Source organism: Benincasa hispida, chromosome 8 (genome assembly GCF_027475165.1).
Source record: "Benincasa hispida cultivar pf3 chromosome 8, pf3_genome.v1.1, whole genome shotgun sequence".
Taxonomy (NCBI): Eukaryota; Viridiplantae; Streptophyta; class Magnoliopsida; order Cucurbitales; family Cucurbitaceae; genus Benincasa; species Benincasa hispida.
Window position 1 is genome coordinate 31,685,941 of NC_143485.1, and position 23,024 is coordinate 31,708,964.

Sequence of the window (23,024 nt, forward strand, 5' to 3'; positions counted from 1 at the left end):
GTCTTCTCGGGAAAGAAGGAAGCAAACCTCATCATCATTCCTTATGTATTGTGGAGGGGCTTCATATTCAAGCTTATATTTAACTCTCAATATAATATCAAACTCTGAAGAACTGACATTTATAACCCTGTAAATTTGAGATTTAAATTCTTCATACTTCAAAGAAACAGGCACAATGATTCCTGTCAACTCTCCCCCAATATATGAACTTTCATTCTCATCCCAATTACCTCCATATCGAATAAGTAGACACTTTTCTGTTATTCTATAAAGCAAGAGAACATTTTTCATTAAGTTGTACAAGCAATTAAAGTGTACTCTCGCTCTCTCTTAATCTGTACTCTCGCTCTCTCTTAATCTCACTATCTCTTAATCTCGCTCTCTCTCTTAATCTTGCTCTCTCTTAATCTCGCTCTCTCTTTTACTCTTGCTCTTTCTCACTCTCGTTCTATCTCTCGCTCTCTCTCCCAATACAAAATTTCGTAATGCTACCTTTCCAAAAATAACACAGCAAAAATAATTAAACAGACTCAAAACAATGAAATACCTTTCTGAAAAACCTTTCCGTTCTGAAAAAGCCTTGTCTTGGAAATCCTCGTTTGAAAATTTTCGTTAAATAGAACACCGTCGAAAACTAGAGAAGTAATCACCGTTGAAATGAATTTTAGAGTTTAAAGAAATCACCATTGTATTGTGTTTAGGTATTATTGATTTGAGGCTTCCGTTGTGAAAATTATCAAATTATTCGTACACTGTCGAGCAATCACATCAAACCAGGGAATTTCAAGCGAGAGCGAAAGTGTATAATCAGAGGAGATTACCTCGTGAGGCACTTGTGATGGCAATTTACGTAATTTGGTATGGCGATGATGTAAACAGAGGGTTAATTGACATTATTTTTTAAAAATGGGTCATTTGACATTTTGGAGCCAAAAAATGGGCCATCGGTACAAATTTCCCCTACATATGGGGTTTGGATTAATAATCCAACATTTTGGAGAAAAATGAAAGTCATCTAACTTTTGAAAATGAGGTTTTATTATTATTATTTTTTTTTACTATTTGTTGTTGATATTAAATTTAGGTGAAATTACAAAATGAAATCTTATATACGTAGATTAGGCTTCACTTATTCTTCTCTCTCACATGTGAATCACTCTTCTCTCTCCCATTCTTTCACTATCTTACTCTCTATCTAGTCGTATGACCTTGCACGAAAATTGGTTGTGTGGTCTTGCGAAAGAAGAAAGCAAAGTGAAGGTGAAGGACATGTTTGGATTGACTTTTAAGTATTTCAATAAGCATTTATAAATGCAAAAAAAAGTGTTTATAAACACTTAGAAAGTCAATCCAAATGGGTCTGAAGTTGCGTAAATAAAAAGAGGGGGGAGAAGAAGGGAAAAAAAAAAAGAAAAAAGAGTGCACCTATAGATCTTTCATGGAATGGCCTATCATTAATGAATGAAGGTTGGTTAATTAAAGAATTTAATTAATTAATCTTGTATCGATAGAGTGACCTAAGATCTCTTTGCTAATCCACAATTGACCAACATGGATCAACGGTATTGAAAGAAAATTTGAAATGTACAAATTATTGTGTTAATTTAAGGAGAAATATATTTATTATATTAGATAGAAATAATATGAGTATTAATGCATTGAGATATATTATTATAAAGTTAATTTGAATAAGGTTCAAATTAAAACTATACAGTATGAAGAATTTGAATATGATTTAAATAATTAGTCATTTTAATATAAGATGTTAAAATGAATACTTAGGATTTATCTAATTATGCGCCTATATATAAGACCTTATAGAAGTAGAAAAAGGAGTACCAATTTTCTTTGCCGCACTTCCCTACGCCCAAGGGAAATCATAGAGGTGGGAAGAGGCTCCCACAAGGCTGATTCATGTTCTATGTTTAACCCTCTTGATTTTACTATTTGTTTTTAATTCTAAATAAATCAAAGTAAGAGATTTGATTGCTTTCAATGTGGGATCGAATCATTCGATCTCTTCATCATGAACATGAGAACCCACTTGATTTTATTAATGCAAACGAATGACTTTCCAATTTCTAAGTCACACTCATCTTCGATTCCCATTAAATTAGGACCTACCAAAGTTTTCTTTACAAAAACAAGTTTTTAATGAATTGATTTTATTTATTTTCAAATATAATAGCTATGGTTTTTTTTTTTTTGGTATTTTATCATTTTTTTTAAGAAGAAGAGAGAAAAGAGAGGAGGAAGAAGAGAAAGGAAGGTAGAGGGAGAGGGAGGGGGAGGGATGAGAGAATGAAAAGATGGAGAAAATGATAACTTTTATTTTTTTAATTTAAAATGTTATATTATTATGGGAATAATATTTTTTTGTCCTAGGTTTTGATTCTAGTTTCTATTTGAATTTTAAACTTTAAAATATTACACATTTAGTCCTTAAGTTTGAAGTTTTGTTTCAATTTAGTCCCTAAATTTTAAAATGTTACAATTTTAATTTTGAGATTTGAGTTTTATTTTAATTTGATTTATGGATTTCAAGATTTTACATTTTTAACCTCAATTCTTCATTAAATATCCACTTTCAATCATTGGCGTCAATTTCTATTAATTAATTAAAAATTATTAGAAGCAAAATTTTTAATTTAATTTAAAAATTAATAAAAACAGTGAAACTTAATTAATTATAATTTTTTTTAACGAATTTTAATTTAGTAACCTAAATTAACTCCAAAAGATGGAAATAGCGAAAAATTGAGATTAAAAATGTAAACCTTGAGACATAGAGACCAAATTGAAACAAAACTGAAACGTCAAGAAATTGTAGCATTTTGAAACTTAGAGACTAAATTAAAACTAAACTCAAAATCTAAAGACTAAATATGTAAACTTAGGGACTAAATAGAAACTAAACCCAAAACCTAGGGGCCAAAAATGTACTTTTCCCTATCATTATTTAAATTAATAAAAGTTTTAGTTTAAATACCTTTCATACCTATTCTTCAAAATTCGGAAACTCATAAGTTACATTTTCAAAATTTAAGGACCATGTATACTTATTCCTTAAAATTTAAGCACTAAAAAGATAACTTCACTTTTTTTAGTAGAAAGAATTTAAAGTTAATATTTGACCCATTATGAATAATGATGATAATAACTTATATTTATGAACAAGTACAATATGAACATGTTTCTCAATTTTTTTTTTTTGGCAAAAATATTGTAATTAAGTATGGGGTGAGAGAATCAAACCTCTGACTTCGAGATCGATAGTACAAGCACTATATCAATTGAGCATGATGTTGGTATGTTTCTCAAATTTATTAAAGAAAAACTTTGGCTCATTTGTTTTTAGGAAAAGCTAGTTATTAATTTTTCTTAACAATATGTATATGCAGTTCAAGTGCATCTCAATTTAATAATTCATGGATTTACCATACAATGATATAACTCATTTGTCCTACAGAAATACTTGACTTGATATTTCGGCCTTTCTTTGACCAAGAAAGAGGGATTAATCTATATCATCTTAACTACATTTTTCTCTATTCTCATAATAAAAGCGAGTTTGGGTTCTTTTCATACCGGATAAATAGAATGTATTAGGAGTCAAAAGCCTCCATATAAGGCCTTTCTTTATTTAGATGAAAGAACTATATGATTTTCTAAAACTGTGGCCTTAATCCGTGGTTGATCATACTTACAATTGGAGTAGTTGACAATTTAATCCAATTTGTTCTCATCAGTTTCATTTTTTTATCCGTGATAGTGCACAAAGAAGGAAGACCTCCAAGTTGTCCCAAAATAATGGCATTGAATTTCTAGACCTTTTGCTTGATATTAATCTATTTCTCAATAGGAGGGGTAGAAATATAACTCAACAATAAATCGTTACCTTGATGACTTATTGCCTTGATGAGGCTAAAGTAATCAGTTCATGATTATTGCTAAACCCAATGTGAGTTTTTCTAACTTTTACTCATTTCCTGTCCTCAAAGTGGGAAAAAAAAACTTGTTTCCCTTTGTGATCAAATGAGATGGATAAGAGGCTCGTAGGATTGATGTAAGAGGGTGGGATTAGCTTCTAGTCATTTCTAACATAACTTGGTTAGAAGGTGAGGAAGACCCTTTTCTTGGAGGCCCAAGCCATCAATGAGATACTACTTTGAAAGAGTTGGAATTCTAATCTAGTATCTGGACCTACAAGTCAGGGATAATCTCGTGTAGACAATTTCTATGGACCTGTAGGTGTCTCAACAGGTAATGAACGTGTGCAACGATTTCCTAGAGTTACAGATTGACTCTCAGGTGCAAATGCATAAGAAAATTTAACTGCAAGACCCACCCATTGAGTAGGAACGAAAGTCAACTTTAACGATCGACACTTTCCATTTACTTGTGTTATTTGGTTCTAAAACCTAAATTTATTATGATAATTCATGTGTTTATTGACAAAAGTCATACAAAACAAGTGAGAGCTACGTTATAACATTGATTAAATAAAGGGCGCCCATAGGGAAGCACCTGCAATCTGAGAAGAGAGTTTTGAGGAAATTAGTAGACAAGAATGCCCATGAGCTTGACAATCACAATCTAAGTTGACATTTAGAGGCATTTTGCAATTATCTAACCTAACCTAATCGATAAGCATGTTGAAATCACGAGATTCACATATTCTGTAATAAAATCAAATCTCCCTTATTTTCAACACATTTTGAAAAAATAGATTAGACATCTTCTCTTTATTGGCAAATAAGTTAAAATTCAGTCCTCTATGTAATACAATCTTATTTTAAAACAATTGTGTTGTACACCAACAATGGATAAACTCGTAGAAGACAAGAAGGTAAGCAAGTGAGGCGCATACAGGCAAAATTTGTTGATAACGCTGGCGGTGGTCCTTAAGCTAGGGTTGCCCTCTTGCCCTTTGCATCTCTAGTCTAAAAGACAAACCATATTGTAAATTAAAATGATGAATTGGATTGGATAATTTACTCTGCTAAAGAAAAAGATTGGATATATTCCGGAAAAGATGAAGATGAAATTAGAATAAAGCCAGTAATCAAAGGGGAAATCAAATTGAACTTTGTTATCTACTATTTATAAATAATAATAACAATTTAGTTTAAATACTACTTTGGCCCCTATACCTTTGGATTTGGTTTATTTTGGTCCTTATACTTTCAAAATATTCATTTTGGTCTTTATACTTTCAAAATGTTCATTTTAATCCTTACACTTTCAATTTTGGTTCATTTTGGTCCCTATATTTTCAAAATGTACACTTTAGACCCTGTATTTTCAATTTTGGGATAAAAATGAGAATGGAGGGACCAAAATGGTCAGGTACAAGAATCAAAATGAACATTTTAAAAGTACATGGATCAAAATGAACCAAAGTTAAAAGTATAGGGATTAAATGAACATGTTGAAACTATAGAGACCAAAATGAACCAAAGTCAAAAGTATAGGAACTAAAATAGTATTTGGACCCAGCAATTTACTATGACAGTTTGAATTTATAAGTGGAAAGCAAGAAATGGAAAAATGGAAGGTACCTGTGCAGAGACAGATTTTTTGGAATCGAGGAACTGTCTGTATATGCCGTACAGTCTTTGCTTCTCCGTTTCTGATACCGACGGTCTTGCCTTGGCTGCAGTTGCCTTCAAAAGAGCATTAGAAATGATAGGCTTTTGAGCCGGTTCATTAGTGTTTGCCCTATCGAGATGCTCATGAACTGCTGCAAGTTGAGCATCTGAGAGTAGAGCTTGAAGGTCAGCTCCACTGAATCCTTCTGTCATAAAAGCGATTGGCTCCAAATCAACATCACTGGCCAACGGTAGCTGTGAATCCATCCATCCTTATTAGAAACCATTCAACTCTTAAATTCATTTATTACCTAAACCAATGCAATTAAACTGCAAATTGACGCATTTGCCAAGGTAATTCACAGTTCATGAAAAAAAACAAAAACAAAAAACAAGGAATTTCTCAGGTTTATTATTCTAACATTGGGCTCTTGGAAAAATTACAATGCTCAATGAAAAATGTAGTCATAATGAACATAAATCTATTCTACAGCAATAACTTATAGCCATTAAACTAGTTAGTTTAAGAACTTATGTTTCATCTAAAACTCTCCCACAAGTTCTGCTATCGTGAATAAATACTTGCACAAAAAATTGAACAACCTTAGCACTGCACGAATGTATGTGTATTTCTAAGTAAATACTTCATTGGCACAGTGGTCACCTATTTATATCTACGTACATCAAATTTTCTATTCCTTTAAACTGCAAAAATCGTCCTTAAACAGAATGAATGAATGAAACAGGAAAACGGTAAGATATACCGATATCAGTCATGCCACACATCAGTATAACTGACACCTTTTTAATAAAAAAAAAACAGAACTTTTCATTGATATAATGAAAAAGCATAACTGAGACCTTTCAGTCAGTAATTGACATTTCAACATTGATCCGTAAGCCCTAACAGCAGAACAATTACCAAACACAAATAAATAATTGAAGTTTAGAGACACCAACCTTTGTCGAAAGAACTTGAAGAATATTTAACCGTTCCACTGGAGAGGGGAAATCACAAAACAGAAGGCGATCCAATCTGCCTGGTCTTAGAAGGGCGGCATCAAGCAAATCTGGTCTACTGCTTAAGATGGAAAATAAAACAGCAACTTTAGAAGAAAATTAGAAGCCTGGGAATGGGGGATGATGTAACCTAAATGCTAAAAGGCGAGAAATCTCCAAGAATTGAATCAAGAATTTTTTTATTAATGAGAATGTGACCTAAATTACAAGAGTTCCAAAAGGATAACTAAAAGAGATTAAAACTAAATTGGTAATTAAAATGTAATTAATCAAGGATTAACCAAGATTAACTTGATTTTACTAAATACCCCTATCCTGTTACATCATATTCTATCCCTCCCAAAAGAAACTCATCCTCGAGTTTTAAAACGGAAATGAATGTAAAAATAGAAAAGAAAGCCACTCAAAAGGAAACACCTTTGGACAACCGATATTAATAACATCCAAATTTCTTGAGCCCAATTAATAAGTGGAATATTTATCTTTTTCCCACAAATCCAATTAATAGATTATATAGTTATCCAATTAATAGATTATATAGTTATCTTTTCCCTGCAAATCCAATTAATAAATGATATATTTATCTTTTCCCCATAAATCCTTTGTAAGATTTCCAACAATAATCTTCTAGTGATACGATCCTCAATTGGTGAAAATAAATCCTTTGACAATGTGAAACCCTCATTGAAAATTTGAAAATTGTTTATCTTTAGGTGTGGGCAGAAAATGGAAGATGCAAATTCTTTATGTAATTCTTTTGGTATGCTTTGGCGAAATATGCGGGTCGGGTCAACTGGGTAATGGGTTAAATTTTTTGAATTGTGTCATGCAACGGATAGGTCAATCTCATCTTCTTCCTCACATGAGTCACCTTCACCTGTTGTATGTTGTCTATTCCACTCGGAAACCCAATTTTTTTCAATTTCGAACATATCATCTTCCACATTGTTTCATGGTCGACTGTAATTACGGTTTCAAACATTTTCAAAGTAGGACACCCATGGGTATTGTTTTCTTCTGTTTCTGTCGTGCCTTTGCTTTCAACGTCCCCACCATCATTTTCATTAATCAATTATTCCTCCTCGTCCAATTCATGTTGTGCAATCTCAGAGTTAATCTCATTGATTTTTTTAATCTTGCTGTCGACAATTTCTTCAATTTTCTTTTTGTGCGTTGGTCTTCATCTTTGCAATGGATTTCTTTTCCATTTGTTTCTTGCCCGATTTCACAACCCCATTGAATGGATTCTTGATTTTCTTACCTTAATTCATTTTTTAAGTTCTTGAAAATGTTCATAAAGTTGCTCCATGTTTTGAGTCAACTCTCCCAACAAATGTTGGATTTTCTTGGCTCCCTTCTTCATTTCTTCCAATACTTCGGGATTGATGTACAAATTGGGTATTCTTGAATAAGATTCTTCATCAGAATTGTTGTAAGACTGATTCTTGAATTTTCTTGAACATGTTTTGAACCTTCTTGTCGTTCTTCATAGCACGAATAGTAATTTCTATCCCAAACTGCATTAGATCTTCTGTAAAATTCAATTCTTGGATAATTCTTCAAGTTTCTTCTCAATTTTCTTGAATTCAAAGGGTTCCCCTAGTTAGGTGTGAGTTGTTTGGCAACGAGCACAACTCACAAAGCTCCCTGTTGCGATCGGTGTCGCCAAGAGTTTCCTGCACTTCCACCGGCGGCAGTCAGCTTGGCCCAGATCGAATGCTCTGATGCCAATTTGATGTAGCTTAAATGCTAAAAGGGAAGAAACCTCCCAAAATCAAATCAAGGGTCTTTTTATTAATAAGAATGTGACCTAATGCAAAGAGGCTCTCTCTATTTATAGAGAATTACAAGAGTCCCAAAAGGATAACTAAAAGAAATAAAAACTAAATTGGTAATTAAAATGTAATTAATCAAGGATTAACCAAGATTAACTTGATTTTACCAAAATATCCCTATCATGTTACATCAAGGAAGTTGAAAACTAGTTAATTATTAAGCATAATGGAATAACAACAATAACAATCAATAATGTATGATTGAAAGTGAAACTAAGCAATCAAGAGATAAGTAGGATTATTTTAGCTATTGTTGTCGTTGGCCACTATTGGTTTAAATGCAGAAATGCTAACCTCGTTGCAGCAAAAACAAATACACCGGTTAGAACTTCAACACCATCCAATTCAGTTAGAAACTGCAAGCAGGAAATATAATAGTCAACATAATTGAATCTACATGCAATCAAGGTCAAGTAAATAGGATACCCACTTGATTGACTACACGATCAGTCACCCCAGTATTATCATGCCCTCTCTTTGGGGCAATTGAATCAAACTCATCAAAGAAAAGAATGCAAGGTGCTGCTGCAGTTGCTTTAGAGAAAATATCCCGAACCTGAAACCAATAATTGAGTTTCTGAGGAACTATGGTCCATCATATCTGATTTTCCAAGGTACCCATCAAAAGGAATTAGAGGGAAAAGTATCTCAGCTATTATTAATTATTAATTCTAGACCCCCATCGTAAACAATCTAACCTCTTAACCAAGGGGCAATGGCATCAAAACTTATGCTTGTCAATGAATTTCTTAAATTGAGAGTAGAATGTTCAGCACACAAAGAATTAGAGCTAAAAAGGCCATATACTGGTCATTACAACGTTAAACAATGTTGTAAGAACTACAGGAAATATGTTATGCTCAGATCCTTGACATCTATTAGAATGAGTTAACAAACCAAATAAAACTGATGCTAGTCAATCATAAATCATCTGTTGAAGTATTGATATAATTAAATTTACCATAATCCATCAACTTAAGCTTTTGGATCAATCAGTAATTTAACATGGTATCAGAGCAGGAGATCCAATGATCAACACATTGTAATGTCACTTCCTCTCCATTTAATTTTGATTTCCACTTATGGGACATTTTATAAATTTCCAAGCCCACAAGTGAGGAGGGCATTAAAGTATTGATATAATCAAATTTATCATAACCAATTAGGATTAGCTTAAGCTTTTGATTCAACATATTAAATGCAATTAAAATGTCAAGAAGTGGCAAGCAAAGGTTATTCAATCTCTCACAGCTTGCTCAGAAGCACCAATGTATTTGTTTAAAAGTTCAGGCCCTTTGACTGATATAAATCGCAATGAACAAGCAGCAGCAGCAGCACCAACTATGTGTGTCTTGCCACAACCAGGAGGTCCGTATAGGAGAACATTTGACCGCAACCTTAAAGGGGCTTGAGCAAAGATATTGGGAAACTTTGAAGGAAATACAATCATCTGCGCAAAGATATAAGGAACTAAAAATATCAAGAACAGAAAGCTTTAACGTAAAGCAGGATACGGTCAGGAACACAAGAAAACATATATTTGAATTTATTAAGATGCACTGGAGCATAATTCAATCTTTTAAAGTTAGAACTGCAGGAAATAGCATTTGAACTATTTATGGAGAGGCTTTCCAATTGGTCAACAAAAAAGAAAACAGATAATTACAGAAATATTAAACTTCCCAGCCCAAAATCCATGCATCACCAAAGCAATCATAAAAAGGATTCAAAATAATCTAAATTCATTAAGGTATATACCCTCGAGCCAAAAGGTCAACGGTCCGAGTCTCCCATCCCTATATATTGTTGAACTAAAAAAATAACAACAAATATCCAGATTCATTATTGCTAGAGTTCAAGAAACCAAAATAAAGCATATACCTCTTTGATAGAACTCTTGACTTCAACTAAACCACCAACATCATCCCAACCAGAACGACCACCTTCTGCCGCTGGTTTAGTAATATCACGCATTGAAGCCGGAACGAATTCATTCATCGCCAGAGAAAAATCATTTTCGATTAAAGTGGGATTCTGATTCTGGTTAGGAGCAAAATTCAACGGCAGAAAGCGACTAATGGCAGCATGGACAGCTCTATCTACCAAAATTTCCTGCGTGTGGAATTAATATGTTTTATTATTATTATTATTATTATTATTATTTTGGGTTATAAGAAATTAAGCTTTCATTGAAATGAAAAGATATACAAAGGCATAAAAAAAAAAAAAAAGAAAGAAAGAAAGAAAGAAAAAAGGAAGAATTATCGACATCGGGAATGGCTTTGGAGGTTTTGTCATGAAGAAAATGCTCTTTCTTTCTTTCTTTCTTTCTTTCTTTTTGAAATGGAAACTAAACTTTTCATTGATATAATGAAAAGAGGTTATTGCTCAAAATACAAAAAAACCAAATCTCAATATAAGCACACAAACATAAAAGATAGAAGGGTTAGTAGGTGTACTAGAGTTTCTCAATTAGGTTGGCACACTCATAGCACCCTCATCATTTCCCAATACATGCTCTTTGGAGACACATAATTGGTGCTATCTATGGTGTTGATGTCCATGGATGGACTGCAAATTTGCCTAAGAAGGGAAGAAAGCATAAAGAGCATTTTTTTTAAATTCACCGAGTTTATTGTGGGTGATGGGAAAGTGATTAGATTCTGGGTGGATAGTTGGTGTGATCCTCAACCCCTTGCACAAAAATTTCCCCACCTCTTTATAATATCTTTTAAAAAGGATGTTTTGATAGCGGATTGCTGGTGTGATTCCAGCCAAACTTGGGATTTGGGCCTTAGAAGACGTATTTTTGATAGAGAGATGGGTGATATGGTCGTAATTTTGCAAATCCTAAATTCTTGGGTGCTTCAGGGTAGCGGTGACTGCCTTAAGTGGAAGATTGATGCCTCTGGGAAGTTTACAACTAAAGCTACCTTCTTGATCATTGTTAAGAGGACCCCTACCTTCCCCTTTCCTTCTTATGCTCCCTTGCTTATAGAAGCTTAAACACTCATGATAAGCTTCAAAGGAAACTTAAGAACAACTCTCTGTCCCCTTCTATTCGTTGCCTTGCTTGAGAGACAAGGAGTCCCCGGACCATTTATTTCTGCACTGTGACTTTGCCACTAAGGGGTGGACTCTTTTGTCTAGTACCTTTGGCTTGGAGAGTTGTCTCCCAAAAAAGTTAATGATTGGATGCTGATGGGCTTGACAGTTTTGCCTTTGGTGATAAAGGAAAAGTTCTTTGACAATGTGCTATGCAGTCTCTCTAGTGGTGTCTATGGAAAGAAAGGAATAGTAGAATTTTTGAAGATAAGTATGTTCTTTTTAGATTTTTGCTCAACATACAGGCTCTTGGTAGTGCACTAATTACACCAAATTCTTTTGACGCTATAGCCTTTTGATGATTTTTAACAATTGGAAGGCTTTCCTTCATTAGTGTTGTGGGGAGGGGTCTTCTCAACCCCTCACCCTTAGGCTGTTCTTTTGGTTTTTGTTGGAATATACAAGGTTGTTTCTTATTAAAAAAAAAAAAATAATTTTATTGCTCGAATGAAACAAGAGTAATTTGTCTACTTTAAGTATAATGGTTACATGCATATGTGACATAAGATGCTTAATAAATCATAAACTACAATTTGACATAAGGTGTCATAAAAGGCCTTAAATCCCTCCATGGCCTACTTTTTTATTTCTTTGTGCATATTTCACTCATACATTCCACTACTGTGAAAATTATAATTTTTCTTCTTTAGGTTACAAAATGTGCACCAAATACCCCTAATTCAAACTCTGCACCCCAACAAAGATTTCCTTACTCCATAGATATATTATCTCAGGACTTCAAAACTCAACTCCGTGCCCAAACAACCCCTAAGTTCATATTGATATCAACATTTGGAAAATATGTTTATGAAATTGTACCATTGATAGCTCTGATCATATTGATATCAATTCTTAATATATTTATTAAAAGAAAAGTAAAAATAACAACAAAGTAAGAAATGGCTACGTACTAAATCATAAGCATCATAGCCATCACACTTTGAGGCAATGTCTTGTAAGGTTACATCTGAACAATCTAATGCACGTTTCCGTATCTCATGCTTCAGAATAGCAGTTCGTTCTAATGCAGCAGGAGCAGGTAACTCCACATGAAAGTCGAATCTTCCTGATTAATCCAATTGGGGGGAAAAACAAAATTTAAAGGTTGAGAAAAAATGATAGAAAACTGTTCAAGAACAAGTTCATAGCTTAGTTGGGAAAAAGAAAAACCTGAAGATCTCAATGATTGCGGTATTTTATCTACGGTCTGCACAGAAGCCACAAATGCAATAGGGCCAACTTGACACGAACTTTTCCTCTTTTCCTGTTAGTTTTGATGAAATTTTATCACAAAAATACTGACATCATAATCTTAGCATTATAATTTTATAACAATTTGACATGTCTTCAGCGAAGGAATTAAATTTGCTCTGATGAATAAGAGGAAATTACTAAGCTTTTCTCCTCTTCTAATCTTCATTGGGCTTCAAGTGCTGTTTTCAAATCCATTATTATCCAGATTTTAGTGGGTTTTGTCTTATATTTCTTGTTCTTATTGGTAAGTATGAGTTTTATGTTTTGCTTCCTCTTCTATACTTTGAGAATTAGTCTCATTCCATGAATTCAATGAATATCTTGTTTCTGTTTCAAAAATAAAATCTAGTACATCAACATCCAAACATGGATTAGAACTTCAAATAAAAGTGGTGCAAAAAATTCCTATTACAGTGATATTTGAAGAGCAATTATCTTTTCTTTTTTATAAGAAACAAAATTCAGTTTTCTATATATACATATATATATATATATTTGATAAAAAAAACTAAATTTCATTGAAGAAAAAATGAAAGTATACAGGAGCATAGAAAAAAACCAAAGTCCACAAAAGGAAGCAACTAGCAAGCATCATATCGAAGGGTCTCATCTAACAAAATATGATCAAGCGATCATTTAGGAACTTGTCACTATGCCCAAAGAGAAACAGTAAAATGAACACAGCCCAACTTTCCATTAAAAATTTTTAAAAATAAAAACCTCTTGTTCCCCCCTAAACGTGGATGGAGGAAGAACTCCTCGATCATGCCATTAAAAACTCCGTGATGGGCTAACTGAATACCAAACACTCTAAAAGAAAGTAGTTCCTTACCGGATGAGCATAATTACAATTTGATCTATGTTTTTCTCTACCTTCTGATACAAAATACAACATAAGGGCCCAACCTAGGACGACAACTTCCTCGAGCGCAATCTAAGGTATTAATTTTTCTGTGAAAAGCCTGTCAGACAAAGAACTTCATCTTCCTTAAGATTTTCACATTCCAAAGAACCAAAATAACTAACTCCAAGGAGGAGGGATCCAATAAATAATGAAAGAAATATCTACAAGAAAGATTAAAGATTGAATTCTGTTTGGTCTGACCATTACCCTAAAAATTAAAGGCCTAAAAGGGTTCCTCAAAGAATGGAATAAGTCTATTTGGTTTAACCATTACCCTAAAAGGATTAAATTCTTTTTGTGGGAGCTTGCACACGAGGCTGTCCTCACACATGATAAGTTTCAGCGCTGTCTCTCCTCATTGGTGATCTCCCCCAACTGGTGCACTCTTTGCAACAAGGATAATGAGACCCAAAGTCACCTCTTCATATTCTGCCCATTTACCAAGAGATTTTGGAACCACATCTTTCACGACTTCAATTGGTATGTGGTCTTTTCTCCAGGTATTACTCATTTCCTCTCCCTCGTGATTGAGGATCATCCATGCAAGGGTAGAAAGGGTCTCCTTTGGAAAAAGCTTATCAGCGCCTTTTTGTGGGTCAGTGTGGCTCGAACAAAATAGGCGTCTCTTCAATGACAAAGCTCAACACTATGACCATTTCTTTGATCATGGGCTAAACATTGCGATCTCTTGGTGTACAATTATCTAAACTATTTCATTCTTATAGTTTTGATTCTCTTTTGACCAACTGGAGATGTCTTTTGTAACTCCTTTGGCTCGGGGCTTCTTTCTCCCTCTTTTTTTTTTAAAAAAAAGAATATTTAACCATAAATATTCCTAAATAATAGAAATTCCAACACAACTTATACAACACTAGTATATGCTCAAGCCACCATGGGAACTAATATTGCACATATTAAAAGTCACTTCGTCCGTCTGTTATCCAATCAACAACAAAATAACTACGAGAACAAAGCAGAGACTTGAGACTAATGTCTCATTGATTGTAAAGAATAAAAGTTTTGTTTCATGTTTCAAAAAAGATTGTAAATTAAGGAGCACCAAACCACATGGGAGATGTATCGTTTTTAATGAATTGAAAGTGTTGTATTGGTTACCTTATTGTTCAAATTGCTAATGGATCATCATACAACACAAAGTACCAGAAATAACTCTTCAGTCCCGGACTTTAAACAGAAGCCAGCCAAAAACTCGCCCAACACACACACAACCAACAAAAAAGGTAAAGGAAAAGAAAGGATTGATTAAAGAAGAGTATGTACTCACACATTAGCGAAAATGTTGAAACGTCAATACAAAGCATAAAATTTAACGCTACATAAAACAATAACTTATAAAGCATTTTCTCAAGAGAAGAAAATTCTCAATACTGAAGAAGAAAATTCTTTCTTAATGAATAAGGATGGATACAAGACCAATCTTAAATAGAGATTAAAGGAGAACAAGCTTGGAAGGAAAAAAATCAAACAAGGAAACAATTACCAATTAAAAGCTAAGCTAATTACAAATAAGGAAATAAAATATACAAAAAAAAAACAGCTGTAAATTATAATATGACACATTTACCTTGCACACAAATGAACATTGAAACCACAAAAAGAATTATTACCTCATATTCATCTATCATGTCAGTGAGAAACTCTGTCATTGCAGACATGGACGTGGATGGCTGAGATCCTTCTGAGTCAGATGTTGACAAGATAATGCTGTCTAAGTCATCAAAAACAATGAGAGAAGGTGCATGTTCTAAAGCTTCTGATACATAGTTCAATAGTGACTGACGAATAGTCTGGACTTTTTCAGAAGCAAGTTGAGAACAACATACAAAAACTCTGCAAGAAAAACATGGATCAATGAGGATACAAAATTCCAGTTGCAAGCCCTAACTAAATAAAAACTCATGTAGCGTGCCACAATGTACACAGTATTATTTTGCCTCAAAATACAAATCTGTCATAGGCATAGTCTCATGCAAGCACCCTTCAGTCTTCCAGCATTGTGTCAGCCTTTCTTAACCATTGCCCACTTTCTCTACTTAGATAATGTAAACTTCAAATGCTGCAGGGACTATAAAGTCTTTCTCCCACTTTTATTCCTTAGGTTTTTATTCTTGTAACCACATGGGTGTTTAAAGTTTGTTAAATTTGCTTCTGTTTCGACTTAGTTAATTAGTTTGGTTGGTAGGTTGGTAATTGGTTAGTTTGTTAAGGGTTATGCTTTGGCTGATTAGGATATATACACATCATTGGGCGGCTGTATTTTGGATATTATTCAAAGGTTAATTAAGAAGACAATTCTTGGACTACACTACCTAAAATATTATTAGTTTTATCCTTCCCTTAATTTTCCACAAACCAGAATGAATCTAGCCCTCCAACTCCATTTATCTTAGCTAATTAAATTAAGCTACAATAAACAAACCAAAAAAATACCTACAATAAAATAAATCATTTCTTCCTAGCCAAACAACCCACAAAACTAGAAATGTAGCACGTGAGACTTTCTCTAATCTCGGAAAACAAAATATAATAGTGGTTAATGGCATCCTTCCCAACAGTGCAAGGAGATCAACTCACTAAAAATTTCAGTTAGCTGATAAAGTAAAGGCAATAACTGAACATGTATAACATGGGTAAACGAGAAATCAAAACACTGCCACAAAACCTTTGAATAACAAAAAGATATAATTTCACCCTCTGCCAATTAACCACAAGTTAAAAAGTTGGCTTTGCAAATAAAGAAAGCTCAACCTACCCTTTGCAAACTACTCAAAGAAAAGAACACCTTGATACATTAGAGCATTGTTTATATAAAACCATAACTTATATGCTCCTTTCAAGACGCTCCAAGTTGCAGACATTCTCATGAAAGAGCTACTGAGTCAAGTTTGAAGACCTCAAATCTAAAGTTATTCTAATAAACATATGTCAACAAGCTTTGGGGAGGGCATTGAAGGAAGCCCACAATCCATCCCATACCTAATTCGGTCTTCCAGCATCACACAAGTTCTTTTTAGGTCAAATAACAAGGTCACTTCCTAAACTTTCAAATTTGTGTTAGATAGGTCCTAAACTTTTAGTGGTGCCTCATAGATCTCTGAAATTTCAAATTCGTGTCTAATAGGTCTCTTGAATTTTAAAAAGTGTCCAACAAAACCTTAAACTTTCTATTTGTGCCCAATAATTCTTTAGATATCAATTTTGTGTTCAACATGTCCATTTAATTGATATTCTTTAAAATTCACAAACCTAATGGACACAATATTGAAAGTTCAATGTCCTATTAGACTAAAATTTAATATTATGTCTCATAGAATTGTGAATATTAAATAACATAGCATCACAATTATTTTTCCACGCGGAGAAACAATCTAAACAGAGTAAAGGAAGAATGATTATAAAATCAAATCAATAGATCAAAATAAAATACCTGTTCCAAAAGAAAAAGAAAGAGATAATAGTAATACATACACGTGCGCCAAAAGATCTCCGTATTCCTGGAGGAACTTGGCAGCAGCTCTTGCTAATAATGTCTTTCCAGAACCCTGATGGCAGAAACATGCAGATCATTAGAGATTAATAAAATTCTACAGATATATAACATAAACTGACAGAAAGATGTCTTCAATAACTGACACTTCACACTTTTCTTAAGGATTTGTCTATAGTAGCTCAACGTCATTTATAAGATTTAAACTAGTCGAGAGATATTTTCATTAATTGACAATTCAAACTTCCCAAAGGAACTTTCTCCTTACTATTTGTATAATGAAGATTCCAGTTTATCTTCTCTTTTCACCTATTCAGCATAGGAAGCTTTCCCTCTCTTTTGGCCAATTCAGCATCGGAAAGCTTTCCTCTCTTTTGGCCAGTTCATAAGCTCCCCCCACCCCCAGTAGCTCTAGTACTCTTTCATATTTTTCTTCAATGAAAGCTCGATTTTCCAAAGAAAAGAAAAAAAAAAAAAGCAGGGCTCCTTAGGCTTCGTAATTACTAGATTTGCTAAATAAAATTTTTGGAACCTTGTAAATCTCCCCCAACAATTTTGAAAGAAGAGCCTAAATTCTTTTTCTTAGTCTAGCAATACCAAGTACTATCAAACAATCCTCCATTAGACCAAAGAGCCTAAATTCTTTTTCTTAGTCTAGCAATACCAAGTACTATTGAACAATCCTCCATTAGACCAAAAACCTTTCCACAAGAAGTTTCTTACCATCATGTCCCCACAAATTAGAAAATAAACCTGTAAGTCGAGATCTGATGAGGCGAGAAAAAGGAGGAAAGAAGTTCTCTTGAAAGGAAAGTCTTCGACCAATGATCTGATACCAAGCCCTTTGGGAAGAGTGCTACCCTAAAAAGTCTCAGGAAGCAAACACTCAAAAGGGACTACATCGGCCCAAGTGTCCTGCCAAAACACAATTCTGGTTCCGTTTCCCTATTTAAAAGTAGCCAATGCGTCCACCTTCAGCCAAGTTCTAGATATACTAATCCAAGGGCTTCTCAGACTATTGGTTGCTTTTTCAGCAGTGTGCCAATTATAGGTGTTCTTTCCATACTACCAGCCCCCATAAGAAGTTTTCTTCATTAAGGTAATGCCAACCCCATTTTGCTAGAACTGCCAAGTCTTTTTCCTTTTATCCCACCAAAACCGAGACCCCCATCAGTTTGATCTTTTATGACCGAGCTCCACTTTACCAGATGATTAATTTTGTTCCCTTTATGTCCTTCCCAAAAGAAGTTTCTCATGGTTCTCTCCACTATATTTATTACTTTTTCCGGCATCAAGAATAAAGGCATACAATATGTGGGAAGATTTGACAGAACAGACTTACATAAGGTAGCACGACCGCCCCTGGAAAGGTTATATCTCCTCCATTTATCTAGCTTTGTGTGAATTTTATCTATCATTGGTTGCCAGAACAACACTTGTTTGGGATATCCCCCTAATGGCAGTCCAAGGTACATAAAAGGTAGAAAGGCAGCTTTACAATTGAGCCTTGAGGCTGTGGCCAGCAGCTTGTTCTCTTCCACATTGATACTGTACAGCACTGATTTCTCCCAATTTATTTTTTGACCTGAGCACCATTCGAACAAATCAAGAGTTTGTCTTAGTTTATCCAACATCCAATCTGTCATATTTGCGAAAAAAAGAGTGTCATCAGCATATTGTACAATGGGGATATGCATCTTTTCTTTCCCCACCACAAATCCTTCGAAAAGCCCATTCTCATGAAGTTTGGTCAATAGAGCCCCAACACCTCACTTACTAGAAGAAAGAGAAAAGGTGATAATGGGTCCTCTTGTCTAATTCCCCTCGATGCCAAAATCCTTCATGTTGGTCTACCATTAATGAAAACCGAGAATCTAGTATTTTTAACACATCCCAAAATCCATGAGATCCAACAAGAATCAAATATTTTGCAACACATTATCTTTTCAAGAAAGTGCCAATCTACTCGATCAAATGCTTTTTGAAGGTCTAGCTTGAGAATCCATCCTTATTTCTTCTTGGCTCGATAGTCTTCCACCGCTTCATTAGCAATAACATCAGATCTAGAATTTGCCTTCCCCATATAAAAGCACTTCGAGTCAACGTTATTACACTGGGCATAACTTTCTTTAATCTTTCAGCTAGAATCATTGATAATACCTTATAAGTTGAAGTAGTGAGGCTGATTGGTCTAAAGTCTTTGACAGAAATAACATCTTCTTTCTTTTGAATTAGCAAATAAAGTTCTCCTGAACGCAAGCATTTAGTCTTCCATTCACATAGATGTCTTCTAGAATGGATTGAAATTTGTCTTTTAACAAATCCCAGAATTTAATCAAGAATTCAACTGTAAAACGATCGGGTCCCAGAGATTTACTCTTGTCAAGCGCCTTCACAGCCATCCTGGTTTCAATGTCTGAGAAACGAGCTGTAAGCATAGAATTCTGACTTCAAAGTGACACAAGGACAATCAAAGCATAAAGGGATATAACGCATTCCAGGGGATCTTGTGTATATGACCCATAGACGCCCAAGACCAAGGCTTCAATCTCACGAAAAGATCTAGTTGGCACACCTTGATTGTTTATTAGCCCTGAGATCACATTCCTTCGTTTTTTTAGCCGATAGAAACCAATGAAAGAAGCTGGTATTTTCGTCCCCCAATCTAATCCAATCTTACTTACTTTTTTTGGATAAGGTCCCTTTCCTTCATTCTGCATAAGTTCATCAGATCAGCCTTTAACAAGGTTCTGCTGGTTATATCAAGTGTTGATAGATTGGAGTTTTCAGCCAAGACCTCCCACTTTTCAATTTCTTCTAATAGCCTCCTTTCTTTTCTTCTTTTCTTTGAATTCATCATGCCATCTCTTAAAGCAGATTTCACCTTTCTCAGCTTGCAACTGAGAACAAAGCCAGCCCAGCCATTCACTCCATTTCCGCTCAAAGTGCTTTCTATAATTCTGATACACTCCCTGTTTTGCAACCAGTTCTCACAAAAACAAAATGGTGAAGGTCCCCAACTTACCAAACCAGCCTCAAGCATTAAGGGAAAGTGATCAGAAAATGTGCAAACTTGCCGACTACTCTTGTATTTTCAAACTTTTCATCCTATTCCTTATTGACAAAGAATCGATCGATTAGTGACCGAGAAACCGAGTTACCTTCACGTGACCACGTACTCATGGTCTATCATTTTTCGGCGGTTGTTAAAGGATGACAAAATCATAGATCTTCAGAATTTGCTTGGCCAAATTTGAGTCAAAAGGGTGTCAGATAACTTTGATTGTAGAACGTGGTCATCAGAAGTTTCTGGCAAATTTTCAGTCAAATCTCTTTCAGTTTATCTTTCCCCATCATCACCACTAGACAAGCCGTTTTTCAAAGCCCTATGGAAGACAAAAAGCCCTCGAAGAGTAAACATTCTTATGTGGATCATGGTTTTCGGTCCATTGAATTGTTCATCAGTAATGCAAAGAAAGTTACCCTCGCACCACCTATCCCCATCCATTTGTCCCCTTTGTGAAGGGAGTGATGAAGACCTGCAACATTTGTTTTTTGATTGCATTTATGCTGCTAGATGCTGGTGGAAGATGTTTTCTATATTTAATGTTGCTTGGTGTTTTAGCAATGATTTCCGAGAAAATGTAAGGCAGGTTCTCATTCGTCCAGCCTTAAAAGAAGGCCCTCGGTTACAATGGGCTACTGTTGTCAAAGCATTACTTGCGGAATAATGGTCTTGAAAGGAATCAAAGGGTGTTTCACGACAAAAAGATTGGATGGATGAATCGATTTGAAGTAACTCGTTTAAACGCTTCTTCTTGGTGCACTTCTTCCAAGCCATTTGACGACTTCTCTATTCAAGACCTATGTTTAACTTGGCATGCTTTTATGTTCTTTTATTGCTCTTGTGATCTTTTTTCTGTATTATTGTTTGTGTAATTCTTGTAAATATTTTGTGATATTTTCCTTTTCTATGCTTTGTACGCTTGTATATATTCATATCTTTGGTGAATGAATAGAGTATTCTGATTCTTTCTCAAACCTAAGAGTTTTACATGGTATCAGAGATCTCTAAACAAACTTAGGGTTTTGTGAACCTTAGGGTTTGAGAATTTAGAACCCGTTTATGATACGTTTAGGGTTTTGTGGAGAGGTGAGTTTATACTTTTGCTCACAGTCGCCGTCTTCGGTTTGTTCGCCGTAGGGAAAAAAAAAGGTTGTTTTTTTGACACCGTCCAGTCCAACGAAGAGCCCAGCCACCGATCTACAAAACCCCAAAGTCCGGTTGCCATCTGACCAGCACGTGATGTAACACCCCGTACATTTTTTTAGTAATAATGTAATTTCAGTAACTTTATTATTTGGAATTTTAGTAATTGTTATTAGTTGGAGGGCATTTTTGGAATTCAAGTGTAAGTGCGGGAATTTAATTGTTGGCGTGAAATTATTTAATTTGAAATTCAAATTGGAAATTAATGGCAGGAATTAATTTTCTTTTGAAACGGAAAGGAATTAAATGTAATTATATTTATTTCCTTTTTTGTTTTTTTATTATTATTGTTGTTGTTTTTTTTTTTTATAAAAAGTCAAACCACCCCCATTTCTTCCTCACGTTCGTGAGCCCGTCCGACGCCGCCCAAAGCCACCGCGTCAGTTTCTTCTTTATGACCTCCGTCCACCACTGCTTAAGCGTCGTTCGCTTTTGCCGTCACTAGATCTATCGATTTGGGTAAGATTTCTGCCGTTTGAGTTTGTTTTCGGTTGATTCTTGAATACTACTCATTTACTTTTGGCATCAATTGGTATCGATACCCACTGTGTTTCAACTTTGGATTCAAGTTTGTGAAGGTATTGAGGTGTTGTTCAGTGAAGTTGGAATTTGTTTTAGTGAGTTTTGGTAAGTTTTATGCTTTGATTACCCTCTTGTGGATTAATTTTGGTTGTTGAGAAATTTTGGCAAAGTCATTTGGAAGTGATTTTTTTTTACGAAACTACATATGGATAATTTATTTGAGACATTGGTAGTGAAGTATGTATTTGATTCAAGCTTTAATCATGTAAGCCTAATTTCAAATTATGATTAGGGGGTTGATTCAAGAATTTCATTCAAGATGAAGAAGAGTTTGGTTTGCTAATTATTTGGGCTTAAAATTGGAGGTTTAGAAGGTGAATTCGAATTGGACCACACCTTAGGTAAGGTTATCTGGAAAATATTTTGTAATATTTGGGTGTTTGGGATTTGGCCTTAACTATTAATTTTAAAACTTGGTTTATGTTTAGGTTTGATTAAGGATTCAAGAATTTCACAAAGATTCAATTGTTTTTGGTTCGACCTAATATCAAGGTAAGTAATCTTACTACTGGAACTGCCCACGGGCCAGGCATTAGATGTATGCTAGCATGTTAAATGAAGGTTATGGCAGAATGACAGCATGAAAGATTGATAGTATAACATGATTAAAGTATGTTCTGTTACGAGATCCAAATTATCTATTTATACACATAGACACTTGAATGCTAGTATGAGATGGTATATGCTTCCATGGTTGTATTTGATCTGATGATGTTAAGGTATACATGTATGTTGTAGAACCATGATGTTGAGGTATATGTGTATGTTGTAGAGCCATGATGTTGAGGTTTATATGTATGTCATAGATTCATACAGTGATGATTATGATGTTGAGACTGTGCAAATGTCCTTACTGATTAGTTAGATGCCCATTAGATTTTGTGTTTCCTTCGGGATTCACCAGTTTGTGTCTCCTTCGGGGTTCACCAGTTTGTGTCTCTTTCGGGGTTCACCA

General features: G+C 34.4%; 1 protein-coding gene across 3 annotated transcripts in view; it reads right to left on the minus strand.

Moving 5' to 3' along the window:
* Nucleotides 1–4,715: 4,715 nt before the first annotated feature.
* The window catches only part of PEX1 (peroxisome 1), a 29,278-nt gene continuing 10,969 nt past the window's right edge, over nt 4,716–23,024 (minus strand). For 2 of the 3 annotated variants that reach the window (XM_039038144.2, XM_039038145.2), the window contains 11 exons: nt 17,199–17,272; nt 15,338–15,560; nt 12,722–12,815; nt 12,463–12,617; nt 10,328–10,558; nt 9,696–9,896; nt 8,877–9,002; nt 8,741–8,802; nt 6,552–6,669; nt 5,562–5,846; nt 4,716–4,943 (listed from right to left, as the gene is read on the minus strand). In XM_039038144.2, coding sequence (XP_038894072.1) covers nt 4,905–4,943; nt 5,562–5,846; nt 6,552–6,669; nt 8,741–8,802; nt 8,877–9,002; nt 9,696–9,896; nt 10,328–10,558; nt 12,463–12,617; nt 12,722–12,815; nt 15,338–15,560; nt 17,199–17,272 — 1,608 coding nt within the window. In that variant the 3' untranslated portion in view covers nt 4,716–4,904. Of the gene's footprint in view, nt 4,944–5,561; nt 5,864–6,551; nt 6,670–8,740; nt 8,803–8,876; nt 9,003–9,695; nt 9,897–10,327; nt 10,559–12,462; nt 12,618–12,721; nt 12,816–15,337; nt 15,561–17,198; nt 17,273–23,024 lie in introns of all 3 variants that reach the window. The other variant, XR_016531351.1, reaches the window with a different exon arrangement.